At 45.1% G+C, this 15,952-nt stretch overlaps 1 protein-coding gene across 1 annotated transcript; it reads left to right on the top strand.

Moving 5' to 3' along the window:
- Nucleotides 1-496: 496 nt before the first annotated feature.
- Nucleotides 497-10,990, top strand: LOC137333247 (CD276 antigen homolog). Its single transcript, XM_067997406.1, has 7 exons — nucleotides 497-663; nucleotides 860-1,180; nucleotides 4,722-5,003; nucleotides 6,754-6,867; nucleotides 7,465-7,508; nucleotides 8,271-8,381; nucleotides 8,522-10,990. The coding sequence occupies exons 1-7, from the start codon at nucleotides 609-611 to the stop codon at nucleotides 8,669-8,671; spliced, it is 1,077 nt and encodes a 358-aa protein (XP_067853507.1). The 5' UTR covers nucleotides 497-608; the 3' UTR covers nucleotides 8,672-10,990.
- Nucleotides 10,991-15,952: the final 4,962 nt, after the last annotated feature.

Consider the following 15,952-nt stretch of genomic DNA (forward strand, 5'->3'; position numbering starts at 1 on the left):
TAACTGCTTGCTGCACCTGCATATTTGCTTTCAGTGACTGGTGTACAAGGACAACCAGGTCCCTTTGTACATCAACATTTCTCTTACACCATTTAAATAATACACTGCCTTTCTGTTTTTTCCTTCCGAAGTGGATAATTTCACATATACCCATGTTATATTGCATCTGCCATGTATTTCCCCACTCACTCAACTTGTCTCAATCGCCTTGAAGCCTCTTTGCATCCTTCTCACAACTCACAATCCTATCTTTCTTGTACTCTCTCTTTGCAGACACAAATCAATCTCACCGCACGTTCACGTACATAGCTGCAAAAATGTGACCAATTTTGCGATTAGTCAAGAGCTGTATCAATTCGGAATCGTAAACGTGATGCAAATCTCTTGACCACCAATGTGATCGAGGTCGTTATAATTTCAGCTCTGACGTAAATGTGAAACCAGTGCATTGAATTGCCGCTTCAGATATCATATAGAGCGTCTCATTGATATATTATGGAGCGTTTCATTGCAACACGCTCACCGCTAGATTATCTTCCGATCTCTCCGTCCCACGCACCTTCAGTGCTACCAGAAACGAGTGATGACGTTCATCGCCATTGCTCAGAATGTCTGTACTTGATGTGCTGCTGTACCTCGCAGCCCTGGCCATTATTTGCACAGGTTTATTTACACCTGCCTTTTAAATATTAAAGTATGAATAAAACGTCCATTAGCAGTATGGAGGCAGCTTCTGTTCAATGTTTACTGTAGTTTTCTCATTTCCTTTCGTTCTACTTCTGCCGCATTCTTTCTTCCTTTTTAATCCCCATGATCACTACCGCTGAATATAACCTGTGTTTGTGTTTATTTCTGACAGTTATTAATGGGACCGCTCTCACAGTGACTCAGCTCCCTGCCCGCCTGACTCCGGTGAAAGGCACAAATGTCTCCATGTATTGCTCTGTGCCTCGCTTCGATCAGAACGCAATGGTGGATGTTTACTGGCGGAGATCCGGCCAGGACGGGATTTTGGATTCGAGTGCAGACAAAAGGAAAACATTTAAACCATTGAAGAAAGGATCTGCCGAGTTTCACCTGCTGAATGTAGGTTTCCAGGACTCTGGAATCTATTATTGCAGCATGAGAGATTGGAGAGGAAAGATTTCCAACGGGAATGGGACTGAGCTTATTGTGCATGGTGAGTATCGCTGAGAGTTAATGAACCTTCGTTATATTCTACGAGTATAGATTAGAGAATTTAACAATGATCAGCAATGATGCGTTTTCTGACAGGACTTTTGATGTTTCTCTCAGTTCGGTTCGGTGCGGCTCCTTTCCCCCTATTTGCAGTGAATCCTGTCAGTTTACACAGAGCAGCACCGATTACCCTGCACGGGGCAGTGGAATTCAGATTGTCTCACTTCAGTCAATCGTTGTTCTCTTATCCCGTATCATTTATATAAATCTGGTTTACCTTTTTTTTCATTAATTCTCGGGTTTTGGACATCGCTGGCACCGTCGGCATTTATTGTCCATTCCTAGTTGCCAAGGTGGAGGTGGGTCTTCTCCTTGAGCCACTGCAGTCCATGTAGTGAAGGTGCTCCCACAGTGCTGTTAGGTGGGGAGTTCCAGGATTTTGATTCAGCGATGATAAAGCAAGGGCGATATATGTCCAAGTGAGGATGACGTGTGACTTGGAGTGGGGGAACTTGGAGGTGATGTTGTTCCCATGCACCTGCTGCCCTTGTCCTTCTAGGTGGTGGAGGCCTCGGGTTTGGGAGGTGCTGTCGAAGAAGCCTTGGCGAGTTTCTGCAGTGCATCCTGTAGATGGTGCACACTGCAGCCACAGTGCGCCGGTGGTGGACGTAATATAAAGTGATGGAATAAGTGCCGATCAAGCAGACTGTTTTTGTTCAGGATATTGTCGAGCTTATTGAATGTTGTTGCAGCTGTACCATCCAGGCAAGTGGAGAATATTCCATCAAACTTCTGACTTGTCGGTGGCGGTGCCGCTTTGGGAAGTTAGGAGTTGAGTCAGTCGCAGAGGAATAACCAGCGTCTGACCTGCTCCAGGAGCCGCAGCATTTATGTGGCCATTTATATCACATATTTACAAATCGAAAGAGTTGAATGAGATTGTTTTTGTTTATTTTTATACCTCTATCCAATAAGAAAAAAGTGTCTTGGACTCTGAATAGAATTCTGCCTGGAATCACTTCCTTCAATCCTCCAATCACTGAGGGGCCGCTCCCGACCCACCTTTTACCGCACTCCGAAGTCCAACAGTAACTCTCCCCGAGTGTCTGGCAATTCAACCGTGGGAGACAAGAGTGAGATTGTCAATATCTATCAGAAAATAGATACAAGTACTATCACACTGACAGAACGGGGGGGGGGGCGGTGGAGGGGAGCCTGAGAAGACGAGGAGTGAGCAAAGAGATAATCAAATGGACAGAGAGATTCAATGTGGTTGCGAATAGATTTTATTTTCAGTGATAGATATATTTGCTCTGATAGATTTGATTTCGATTGATAGATTTGTTTATGTGGGAAATAGATTTTAGATGTTTACAGTTGGGAATGGGTTTTTCAAGCATTGGATAAGGAACATTTACATGAAACAGAACGAAACTCGGTGCCACGAAGCCTGTGAGTGGATCATCTGCTGTTCAAGCTCAGTCTGTGTCTCCAGTAAGATCTCGGCGGTGAAGGCAAAGTATCTCCCATGGATCCCAGTGCCAGAGTGGGAACCGTGGTTTAAAAAAGGGATGGAAGACACATTAGTGACACAAGATCATCGAAGGAAAAGAAGTTCACAAGGATCTGTAATCATCACCTGCAGGTCACGTGGAGATAACTTTCTTACTGGGGAGTGATGACATTTAGTGGATCTCCCAATTGTTGAGATGCAGTTTAGGATGGAGACGAAGGTACTTTTATGACCGGAATGGGATCACTGTTCTATACCTCGAAAAAAATATGGATTAATTACATTTGGAACTCGGGGCTGAAATATTCCTGATCAAGCAGTTAGTGACTGATCAGTTTACAGTTCTCACCGAGCGACAGGTTAGTTGAGGGAGGGGGAGCTGTGGGCATCTGAATGGAGTTGAACTCCTGAAAATGAAATACCAGGTTTTAGATCGGGATTTTAAGAGCTCTAAGTGCAATCGACGAGTGTTGAATAGGATGGAGATAAAGTTAATACGAACATTGAATAATTAGTCCCGCAATTCCAACATCAAACTGTGACCTCGTCAGTCTGAAGTTCTAACAAACAGCATGAGGTTCGGGATTATTCTCAGATGAGGAATTATTGATAAACCGAACAAGATAAAGTGACATGGAAAGAGAGAAGACAAGGAGCGAGTGTGTGGGAGGATTGGGAGGAGTGAAAAATAGAGAAGGATTGGACCTTGATCATTTTTTAAATATGATCGATTGGCCCATGGATGAGGCAGATAGATAATGGGGTTTAGGATCGAGCGGTATTCCACATTTGCCTATTTAAAAGCCATTGACTAGGCCACAGTAGGAGCAGTGCGCGAAATTTTGATGTGAAGGAGAGGGTGTAAGATTTATATACTTGGTGATATCAGTCCTCGATTCCCTGAATCAAAAGACATTAAAGGGAGACCCAGTAGACGGGATCTGCGGCGAGTCCCATTAGTGATCAAGGGGAATAAATGCAGAAAAAGTAAGAGGGGGTTAGAAGATTTTTTTTTACTCAAAAGATTATTAGTGCGTGGGGTAGATCGGCAGAAGGGCTATTGGCGGAAATCAATCAAAGGGGTTAGGGGGGAATTACATTAATATTAATGGATGCCGGGGGAGGGTAGGGAACTGGACTGAGGTAGAGAGCTCTTTCTGAGCTTAACCTTCTTCAATTTAACCGGAAAGTAAATGGACACGGAACACGGAGACAGTAAAATTCAGCGAGACTCTGCCGATGAATGTGTCACAGATGGGTCACTCAACGAGGAATCATCTTGCGCCAGCAAGGCTCCGAGTCGAGAGCGGAGATCCGTCGACTTACTTGATCCGTAAGAAGCGGTGGAGACGGATCTCTGTCACTGCAGAATATTGGGAGGTTGGTTAATTTGATCCTACTTTGGACCCTCTCCCTTTTAAATCGGAAACGAACAAAGACTTGAAATAATTCACGCAGAGCGAGAACCGGGGTCAGGACCGGAACATTATCTGGGAAATGAATCGAGTGAGTGAGCTCTGGTACAGGACAACTGGACGCGTTTTGGACCGAAACAACGAGTCCCAGACTGGAACAGAGACAATAATTTCCTTCATGCTTTTGTATTAATTTATCACTCTGTCAGTGAAACCATATTCTCGAATACTGTCTCCCTATTACCGACACAGAAACCTATTTAGAACGTAGGCCTAAATCACAGTGAAACACCAGCAGAAATAGACACCGGGAGATTAAAGAGATCCCACGGGACGGGTTCGGTTTAACTCGAACTTAAATTCATTTCAATGCCCAGACCTGGGGCCTTCCCGTCACCGAGTGCTGGGTAAAGACAAGAACGAAATAAATATCGCCATGTTCTGTTTCAAGCAAATCAAGCGTTCGTTATTAATTCAAATATGGCGGTAAAATTTTCCTCTTAAAGGGACTCTGCAGATGCTCCATGCTCTCCCTTCTCGCCCTCTGTTCTTTCCTTTCTCTAATATAATATACGAGTAGTGATTTCAACTCAATTCCTTTAACTCCTTTCCAGTGCCGCCAACTCCTGTGGAGATTACCCGCCTGCTCTCTCCGTCTCTCACACTCCTCTGCACAACGGCTGCTTTTTTCCCCGAGGAGTTTAACCTCACTTGGTATCAAAATGGCTCCGAAATTACATCTGGGATAAACTTGGAGCAGACACGGAGCGAAGAGGGATTGTATCAAGTTTCCAGCTCCCTCATCTCTGTGCAGAGCGGGACGGTTTATATCTGCCAGGTGTCGCATGCCTCTCTCCCGATTCCAGCCAACGCCAGCTACACGGTTCGTGATCCGGGTAAGAGACCCACCTCCTCAGCACTGCAGTAAGCTGTATCTGTGTTACATATAGGAGCCATTCAGGGACTTTCTGTCACCACTAATCCGCACCAGAACATTGTCAATGTAGTGTGTTTGAAGGGGACTGAAGGTGGTCATTGCAGTCTCAAAAAGCTTTTGAGGCGACCCCTCACAGTGAACACTATACAAGATGGAGTCCTGCGCAATTGATCGGCGTATCCATGTTTGGTTGGGGAATTAATTGCATTCTCATTGACAGAGGGTAGTCATTACTAGTTGTGGGACAATGCGGCCAGTCAGGATACATGGAGGAGTGAGAGACGTTGGTACGTGCTGGTCAAAATGTTAAAATGAACCATACTTTCGAAACACAGTACCTGACGTAATGCAATGAGCAGGGAACCCCATCTCCACTGCCCAGCTCTTCAACTACATGGGCAGGTCCTCCATTGTCTGCTACTCGAGGGGCCCATTAGGGATCGGTGTAAGGATGGCTCTTCTTGATTCATATCCATGATCTGGATTAAGGCGTCCACGAGTTCACTGATGGGACAAATATCTGTACAGACGTCAGAACCCTTAAGGAGAAAACATTTACGATCGGATCGAGATGCGATCGGGGAATGGGCCTGTATCTGTCAGATGCCAATTAATGTAGATAAATGCAGTCTAATGCATGTGGGTGGGTTTAATACCAAGCATGTGTGTACAGTGCTAGGCTCTGAATTGAAGAATTAAAGAGACATGGGTGATGGTGTGTGAATCTCCAAAGTTCCACAACCAAGGCCAAGAGGTGATGACCAAAGCAATTAGAGTATAATGATGTATAGCCGGGACAAACCAATAGAAACAAAGAGCACCATAATGTCCTTTCCATTGGTCAGCCCTCATTTACAATATTGTGTCCAGTTCTGATTCCCTCATATGATGAGAGTTCTCGGGCATTGGGGAAAAAAGTTCTGCGCAGAGCCACTAGATTGGTATATTTTAAAAACCCTTGGGTATCACGATAGGTTCAAGGATTTGGGTATTTGTACTCTGGAAAAGCATAGACTTTGGGACACTTAATTGAACGATGAAGGGACTAGACTGTGTACACGTGGATAGATTACTTGAATTAAATTATTAGCGAGAACGAGGGCTCATGGGTACATGTCATTTAAGCACAGAACAAGGTGAGATATTTGGAGGATAGTCTTCATCCAGAAGGTCACTGACCTTTGGATGAAATCGAAGTCTCGTGTAGTGAGTGCGGATTCTCTGCAAAGGTACGAAAGGAGCTGGACGAGTTCCTGAAGGAGGCTGATATCGTTGTGTAAAAAAGATAGGTGTGATGTTGCATGACGTACCTCAAAGTCAATGTTATTTACTGGAAATCGTTTCTCATCACCTTCGGGTCGGAGAGAAATCTCCTATAATTCTGTGGGGGATTTTACCTCTCCCTGGAGACCAACCGGCACAAACAATCACGGGGAGAGAGACAGACAGACGCATCCATACAAAAAGACACCGCCACCTCCACCACCCCCCTCCCCCACTCCCCACACACACAAATATTACATACACATGATGAACAAAACTGCATAATCATTAATTAAATACGATTATTAATCCGAATAAATTGCTGATATTTTCAGGCATGGAAAGTCCCTGTGTGTTTTACACTACGCTGTATCTGATGTTGATTAAATATTTCGCAATATCTCGCCAATAAAATGCTGAAATTCCAATTTCTCTGTCCCTTTTAGCTGACGGGAACAATACTTTCCTCTACCCCCTGGTGTCGGGGTGTGCAGCAGGCGGGTTAATAATTCTCGTGCTGGTAATTCTTGTCAAGCGATGCAATTTCGTCAGAACTGAAGGTAAGAACTGACACGATCCTGATTCAGAATTAGGTTTGTTAGTTACATTTCAGCACGGCGGCAGCGAGGGGGAGGGCACGGTGTCTCGGGCCCAGACTGGGATCTAGATTTTGGGAGCGGTGTCCGTTACACTAAGTGAGTTTATGTTCCTGGGGCCGAATGTTGTGACGAGGGCCAGACCTTAAACCCAAGAGATCCCTCAGAATAATTTCAGCAGGTCTGAACATTAAAGCGACCCGTAGTTTCGGTTCGAACTTAGTGCTTTACAACAACTGAAGGTGGTGATGTGAATATTTTACAGTAAATGTAGGGTTCTGTCGGGAGGGGCGACAAACCTGGGGTCGACGGCGGTGGAACTGATGGTGGGAATGTGACACGTGGTGTTCGGTTGTGAAAGGGTCCGTGTCTCGCCCAGCAATAGTACCGTATGTGACGGGTCAAGTTCTAATCAGGAGAATTGAGTGACCGTTCAGACCATTTTCTATTGATCGGTGATTCTGGTCACTTTGCGGGAATGTTGGGTATATATTGGCGGACACATCGCGCATCTGGTTCATGGTGAAATTGATCATTGGTCTAAATTTATTTCTCTACTAGACACGGAGATTAGTGAGGAGAGAACCGGCCACTTCGAGGAGCAGGTCAGTATCATGCTGGTGTAACGAGAAATCGACTGCTATTGCTCAATTAATGCACATTTGTTCCACATTTAAACCGGTATCACGAGGACATCAGGACGGCTCTCAGTCACTGCGGAACGCACTGTAACCACTTGCGGGTTTATTATTTCCCAGATCCTTCCCTCAGCTGAAAGTGTAGTCTCTGACCTGTCAGTGCCGCGATTGTATCTGTATTAATGTAGCACTCCAGTTCTCGCAGGCGCTGTTGTCGATATTTGTGTCTTGTCAGTGAGGTCGATTGGCTATTCACCTTTCGGGAGCGTCATAGTTTTGCTCGATCCTGTTCTCACCTCACGTCTCCACCCATTACCTTTCCAGCAGGGTCTCTGGGTGTTGACCGGGACGGACTGCGAGCCGAGATTGCCCCCCTCCTGACCCAAAGGCACTGAAACCAATTGTCTATCCTGAGATGAGTAAGCTCAGAACTCGGAAGTGCGTTAACTACTCAATAGCTCACGGTCCAGGCCTTGATCCACAGGGCCAGGGTGAGCTCTGATAACATAGTTTGTAAATGTATATTCAGGAGAATGTCTCCGGCTGGGAATTATTGTCCTCCCTTGTCCTTATCCGGCCTTCTATTACGCCGCCAGCGCCATTGGAGCAATCCCCTGCATTGATCAGACTTACCCAAACCTTAACCGATGCCATTGGGTTTTAGTGGCCCTGTACGGTGCTGTTTGTGATTTGATGCGGAGCTAATCTTTCTCCAAAAACTCTCTTCAGGCTGTGGGAGGAAGAGAGGACGGGAGTCCGTCTTACGCTGCTATCAACTTCAGCGGTCACAGGAACATTGGAAAACCCAGACGGCAGGAAGACAGAACCATCTATGCCCAGGTACAGTCGGGAAACAGAGCAGCCCATACCAACCAGGAATGGTCCGGTACTGGCGTCTGACCTCAGTAATGCACATTGAAGTCATAGAACGCTTAGTGTGAGTAACAGATCCTATTGATCTTTCATTGTTGCTTCCACAGACTAAGCAAGGGACGGATTGTGCACTGACTTACGCGTCTCTGGATCTGACCGGCTCCCAGAAAATGGCAAGAAGGAAACACAAAGAAAACGTAGCGGAGTATGCGGCGATCAGGATCAACAAGCCAAGGGAAGAATACGGGATTGTATAAACAGCAGCAAATGTCCAGTGATGTTAACGTCACAAAGCGGCTGGCCACCTTGGCGTCTGTAGTCCACACCTATCTGTATTTAGTGGGGTGTTTGTAAACAGTATTGTCATTTATTGGAATGGGAGAATGAGTAGCAGCTTTTACTGGCAGAGGGAAACTGTGATCTGGAGGTTGAGCTTGTTCTTGAAATCTGCACTTCCAGTGACTGGAGGAGTCAATGCTTAACTCTTTTATAGGTTTCAAATAGGACCAAAGGAAATGGGAGCGTCTTGTCTCGTCGGGTGGAAATGGATGAGGCCATTTATTGTGGGTCAGTTCTGTTAATTTAGAAGGATTGAGCAGTGGAGTTTATTTTGGGCCTGTGTCGCGAATATACCGGATTTCGGGGAGAGTTCTGAATGTATTCCATCTAAATATTAAATCATTATCAGGCTCCTAACGGGCCAACTGAATGGTGTTTGGTGACTGGACATCAATTACCGCGGCCTTTTCGAAGCAGAAACAACTATTCCTTCAGTTTCATTTCGTGAAATTCAATGTTGAGAATTCCTTTCTGTCCCGATTTTGCTCTTTCTGGGTGTATTTGACACTTTAAATCCAATCTGTCCCGGTGCCGAACATTTCCATCTCTGTGTATTTTAATCACTCAATTTGCCTGTTGTGACAGAAATGAACCAGGTGTTTTCGAATGTGCAGTGGGACAGGCCTGGAACCTGCTCCGGCTCCCTGTCTCACTGTGAAATTGATAGAATTACAGAGATTACATAGAATTTACAGCATCGAAACAGGCCATTCGACCCCATTAATCTGTCCTGGTGTTTATGCTTCACACGAGCCTCTTGCCATCCTACTTCATCTAACACTATGAGCAGATCGTTCTATTCCTTTCTCCCTTGTGTACTTATCTGGCTTCCCTGAAATGCATCAATGCTATTCGCCTCAACTGCTCCGCGTGGTAGCAAGTTCCGCATTCTAATCACTCGGGGTAAAGAAGTTTCTCCTGAATTCTTTCTTGGATTTATTAGTGACTATATAATATTTATGGCCCTTAGTATTGGACTGCCCCACAAGTGGAAACATCTTCTCTGCGCCTATTGTATCAAAACACTTCATAATTTTAAGTTCTTCTATTAACAGCAGTGGGAGAACCTTCACCACACGGACCGCAGCGGTTCAAGAACGTGGCTTCCCTCCACCTTCTCAAGGGCAATTAGGGATGGGCAATAAATGCTGGCCTTGCCTGTGACACCCACATCCCATGAACGAATTTAAAAAAAGCTCTCACCTCACACTGCTAATTTCTAGAGAAACGGGCCCCAGCCTAGTCATTCTTTCCTGATATTTAGAACCTCTCAGTCCTGGTATCATCCTTGTAAATCTTTTTTGCACCTTTTCCAATGCCTCTATATCCTTTTTGTAGTGTAGTGGCCAGAACACAGCATGGTGTAACCAATGTTCTATAAAAGTTTAACATAACTTCCATGCTTTTCAATTCTATCCTTCTAGAAATGAACCCCAGTGCATGCTTTGCATTGTTATGGCCTTGTTAACTAACGTTGCTATTTTTAGTGATTTGTGAATGTGTAACCCTAGACCTCTTTTCTCCTGCATCCCATTTGGACTCTAATTTCCCAAGGAGTATGCGGCCACCTTATTCTCACTACTAAAGCACCTCACACTGAGCTATACTAAAATTATTTCGCTATTTACACGCCCATTCTGCAAGTTTAACTTCATCTTGGATTTTGTTGCAGTTTTCTTTAGTATTAACGATGCCCCACAATTTGGAGTCAACCGCCAATTTTAAAATTGTATTTCCGATTCTCGAGTTCAAATTGTTTGTAAAAACAATGAACAGCAGTGGTCCCAGCACCGATCCTTTTGGAGCACCAATTCCCAGCATCCGTCAGTCTGACTAACTCCCTTTAACCCCTACTTTCTGTTTTCTGTTTTGTAGCCAGCTAGCTATCAATTTTACTTCTTGTCCCGACTCCACAGGCTCGCTCCTTAGTCATGAGTTTACAATGTGGTACCATATCGAAGGCCTTTTGAAAATCCAAGTATATTACATCGACTGCATTATTCTTGTCTACTCTTTCTGTTACTTCTTCAAAGAATTCAGTAAGGTTGGTCATGCATGACCTTTCCTTTTGAAATACATGTTGACTATTGTTTATTATTTCTTCGGTTTCTAGATTTTTTTTGCATCTTTGAGTACGATTCTATTATCTATCCTACTAGCGATGAAAAGCCAACTGGTCTATCGTTCACTGGACTTGATGTATCGTATTTTTTCAATGTAGGAATAAAATTAATTGTCATCCAGTCCTCTGGCACTATACCGTTTTCTAACGAATATTTATACAATATATAATAGTGCCTCTCTGATCTGTTCCCTGGCTTCTTTTAGTCCGCACGGATATAATGCATCCAGACCCGAGCATGCAGCAAGACCTGGACAACTTCCAGGCTTGGGCTCGTAAGTGGCAAGTAACATTCACGCCAGATAAGTGCCAGGCAATGACCATCTCCAACAAGAGAGAGTCTAAACACCTCCCCTTGACATTCAACGGCATTACCATCGCCGAACCCCCAACTTCAATATCCTGAGGGTCACCATTGACCAGAAACTTAACTGGACCAGCCACATAAATACTGTGGCTACAAGAGCAGGTCAGAGGCTGGGTATTCTGCTGCGAGTGAATCACCTCCTGACTGCCCAAAGCCTTTCCACCATCTACAAGGCACAAGTCAGGAGTGTGATGGAATACTCTCCACTTGCCTGGATGAGTGCAGCTCCAACAACATGGATTGCATCGTGGGGAACTGAGGGAAATAAGGATCGAAATTGTAGACGCTCTGGCCACAATCTTCCAATCCTCCTGAGATAGATAGAGAGAGAGAGAGAGATATTGGGGCAGTGCCAAATGACAGAGAGTTGTGGTGAACGGTTGTTTTTCTGACTGAAGGGAAGTATATCTTTGTGTTCCCTAGGGGTCGGAATTTGCCGAACTGCCCTTTTTAATATATATTCGTGACATGGACTTGGGTACACAGGGTATAATTTCAGAGTTTGCAGATGATATGAAACTGGGGATTACAATAAACAATGTGAAGGAGGACATAGACAGACAACAGACTTCTGGAGGACATAGACAGACTGGTGAAATAGGCACGTGACAGATGAAATTTAATGCTAAGAAGTGTGCAGTGATACATTTTTCTAGGAAGAATGAGGAGGGACAATATGAAATAAATGGTACAATTTTAAAGGGAGTGCAGGAACAGAGAGAATTGTGGATGTACATACACAAATCTTTGAAGGTGGTACGACAAGTTGAGAATGCTGTTAAAAAGGAATATGGGGTACCTGGGCTTTATTAGTAGAGGCATGGAGTATAAAAGCAAGGAAGTTGTGCTCAACCTTTGTAAAGCACTCGATTGGCCTCAGCTGGCGTATTGTTTTCAATACTGTGCACCGCAATTTAGGAAGGATCTCAAGGCCTTAGAGGGGATGTCGAAGAGATTTAAGAGAATGGAACCAGGGATGAGGGACTTTAGTTATGCAGAGAGACTGGAGAAGCTAGGGTTGTTCTCCTTCGAGCAGAGAAGGCTAAGAGGATATTTGACAGATAAGTTAAAAATCATGAACGGTTTTGATAGAGAAAATAATGAAAAACTGTTTCCAGTGGTAGCTGTGTCGGTAACAAGAGTAAACATATTTAAGATCATTGGCAAAAGAGCCAGAGGCAATGTGATGAAATGCTTTTTTAGGCAGCGAGTTGTTATGATCTGGAATGCACTGCCTGAAAGGGTTCTGAAAGCAGATTCAATAGTAACTCCGAAAAGGGAATTGGATAAATACTTGAAGGGAAAAAAGTTGCAACCTACCGGGAAAGAGCAGTGGAGTGGTACTAATTAGATAGCTCTTTCAAAGAACCGGCACAGGCACGATGGGCTGAATAGACTCTTTCTGTGCTGTACCTAATATCAGTCTACTCTAAATCATCAGCAAAGTGATGGAAGCTGTCATCGAAAGTGCAATCAAGCGGCACTTACTCACCAATAACCTGCTCGCCGATGCTCAGTTTGGGTTCCGCCAGGCCCACTCGGCTCCAAACTTCGTCCAAACATGGACAAAAGAGCTGAATTCCAGAGTTGAGGTGAGAGTGACTGCCCTTGACATCAAGGCAGCATTTGACCGAGTGTGGCACCAAGGAGCCCTAGTAAAATTGAAGTCAATGGGAATCAGGGGGAAAACTCTCCAGTGGCTGGAGTCATACATGGCACAAATGAAGATGGTAGTGGTTGTTGGAGGCCAATCATCTCAGACCCAGGACATTGCTGCAGGAGTTGCTCAAGGCAGTGTCCTAGGCCCAACCATTTTCAGCTGCTTCAACAATGACCTTCCTTCTATAACAAGGTCAGAAATTAGGACGTTCGCTGTTGATTGCACAGTGTTCAGTTCCATTCGCAACCCCTCAATGACCATCTCCAACAAGAGAGAGTCTAGCCATCTCCCCCTGACATTCAACGGCATTACCATCGCCGAATCCCCCACCATCAACATCCTGGGGTCACCATTGACCAGAAACTTAACTGGACCAGCCATATAAATACCGTGGCTATAAGAGCAGGTCAGAGGCTGGGTATTCTGCGGCGAGTGACTCGCCTCCTTATTGCCGAAATCCTTTCCACCATCTACAAGGCACAAGTCAGGAGTGTGATGGAATACTCTACACTTGCCTGGTCGAGTGCCGCTCCAACAACACTCAAGAAGCTCGACACCATCCAGGACAAAGCAGCCCGTTTGATTGGCACCCCATCCACCACACTAAACATTCACTCCCTTCACCACCGGCGCACTGTGGCTGCAGTGTGTACCATCCACAGGATGCACTGCAGCAACTCGCCAAGGCTTCTTCGACAGCACCTCCCAAACCCGGGACCTCTACCAACTGGAAGGACAAGAGCAGCAGGCACATGGGAACAACACCACCTGCACGTTCCCCTCCAAGTCACACACCATTCCGACTTGGAAATATATCGCCGTTCCTTCATCGTCGCTGGGGCAAAATCCTGGAACGCCCTTCCGAACATCACTGTGGGAGAACCGTCACCACACGGACTGCAGCGGTTCAAGAAGGCGGCTCACCACCACCTTCTCAAGGGCAATTAGGGATGGGCAATAAATGCTGGCCTTGCCAACGATGCCCACATCCCATGAACGAATAAAAAAATACTATGACATTATGTTTGCATCTCAACCATCAGTTCCTTAACCTGTCCAGCACATCGTCGTGGAACAGTCGGAAGGCAACTTTCAGAAGTTCTATTTAAAGAGATCTTCAGCTCCATTAAGATGAATCTTTGGTTAACTGGTTTAGGCTGCGCGGATGTTGTTTGTTTGAGCTGTTTTTGGATACTGTTTCGGTGTTAAATCTTATTAAAGAGAGAGTTTGCTGAAGGCTACAACAATTTCACTGATTTTTCTTCTTACCAATTGCTGTACATGTGAATGCTGCTGGGCGGACCATTGAGCCTCACAAATGAGGAAGAGGACGAGCAGCAAGGAACGCAGTAAAGACCTGCACAGGCTGGTAGAAGAGGGCGAAAGAGGCAAGATCTTACAGCATGCGGGTCTTCAGGAACCGATCCTCATACCTGGACCTCACAGAGGAACAGAATGTATGGCGGCTGCGTTTCAACAGGGAATAAGTCACTTACATGTGCCACCTGTTGCAGTGAGAATTGGAACAGAGCACCAGGGTAGGCAACGTATTCCCTGTGGCAGTGAAAGTCACCCTCGCTCCAAACTTTGAGGCTTCTGGCTCCTTCTAAACTGCTTCTGGAAACATCAACAACATCAGTCAGTTTGTTGTGCAGATCACCATCCTACAGGACACTGTTGCACTGATATCTACGAGTCGGCAGCAGTTGGTCACCTTCCACATGGAAATTGACAAGCAGGAAGAAAGAATACCCGCATTGCTGGATTTCCGCAGGGGCAGGAGATCATAGACTGCACGTACATAGAACTGCTTACTCCCCATCATGAAGCAGCTCTGTTTATGAACAGGAAGTACAGTAAGACCCGCGATGGGTCTCAGACATGCTCAGTCACATGGACAATACCATTATCTGGAGAGGTAAATGTGGCTCAGAAGAGTGAGAACATACACTGCAGCACTACTGATTTGAACTTTTTTAATCGAAGCACTGACACATGCTCCGTAGAGAAACCAACATTTTACTTCAATGGAAACATAGCAAAATGTAGAAAATAGGAGCAGGAGTAGGCCATTCGGCCCTTCGAGCCTGCTCCGCCATTCAATATGATGATGCCTCTATCTCAATACAATATATCCGCTCTCTCCCCATACCCCTGTGCTTTTGTGTCTAGAAATCTATCTAGCTCCATCTTAAGTATATTCAGTGACTTGGACTCCACAGCTTTCAGTGGTGGAGAATTCCACAGATTCACCACCTTCTGAGTGAAGGATTTCCTCTTCAACTCAATCATAAATGTCCTACCCCGTATCCTGAGAGTGTGACCCCTCGTTCTGGTCCTCCCAGCCAGGGGAAACATCCTCCCCGCATCCAGTCTGTCTACCCCTGTCAGAATTTTATATGTTTCAATGAGATCCCCTCTCATTCTTCTAAACTCGAGTGAATACAGGCCGAGTCGACCCAATCTCTCCTCATACAACAGTCCTACCATCCCAGTATTCAGTCTGGTGAACCTTCGCTGCACTCCTTCCATGACAAGTATATCCTTTCTTAGGTAGGAGACTAAAACTGCACACAATACTCCGGTGTGGTCCCACCAAGGCCCTGTATAACGGCAGTAAGACATCCTTGTTCCTGTACTCAAATCCACTTGCAATGAAGGCCAACATACCATTTGCCTTCCTAACTGCTTTCTGCACCTGAATATCTGCTTTCAGTGACTGGTGTACAAGGACACCCAGGTCCCATTGCACATTAACATTTTCCAATCCATAAATACTTAAATAATACTCTGCCTTTCTGTTTTTGCTTCGATAGTGAATAACTTCACATTTATCCACATTATACTGCATCTTCCATGTATTTGGCCGCTCACTCAACTTGTCTAAATTGCCTTGAAGCCTCTTTGCATCCTCCTCACAACTCACGATCCCACCTAGTTTTTGTCGTCAGCAAACTTGGAAGTATTAAATTTGGTTCCCTCATCTAAATCATTGATATATGTTGTGAATAGCTGGGACCCAAGCACTGATCCCTGCGGTACCCCACTAG

The sequence above is a fragment of the Heptranchias perlo genome, chromosome 16 (genome assembly GCF_035084215.1).
Source record: "Heptranchias perlo isolate sHepPer1 chromosome 16, sHepPer1.hap1, whole genome shotgun sequence".
NCBI classification, from domain to species: Eukaryota; Metazoa; Chordata; class Chondrichthyes; order Hexanchiformes; family Hexanchidae; genus Heptranchias; species Heptranchias perlo.

What these genes read in the sequence shown, in the direction of transcription:
- LOC137333247 (XM_067997406.1), top strand. Translation starts at nt 609, where the DNA reads ATGTCTGTACTTGATGTGCTGCTGTACCTCGCAGCCCTGGCCATTATT. An exon ending in GACTGAGCTTATTGTGCATG is followed by an intron (nt 1,181 to 4,721) that starts GTGAGTATCGCT and finishes ACTCCTTTCCAG; the next exon opens with TGCCGCCAACTCCTGTGGAG. An exon ending in ACAGAACCATCTATGCCCAG is followed by an intron (nt 8,382 to 8,521) that starts GTACAGTCGGGA and finishes TTGCTTCCACAG; the next exon opens with ACTAAGCAAGGGACGGATTG.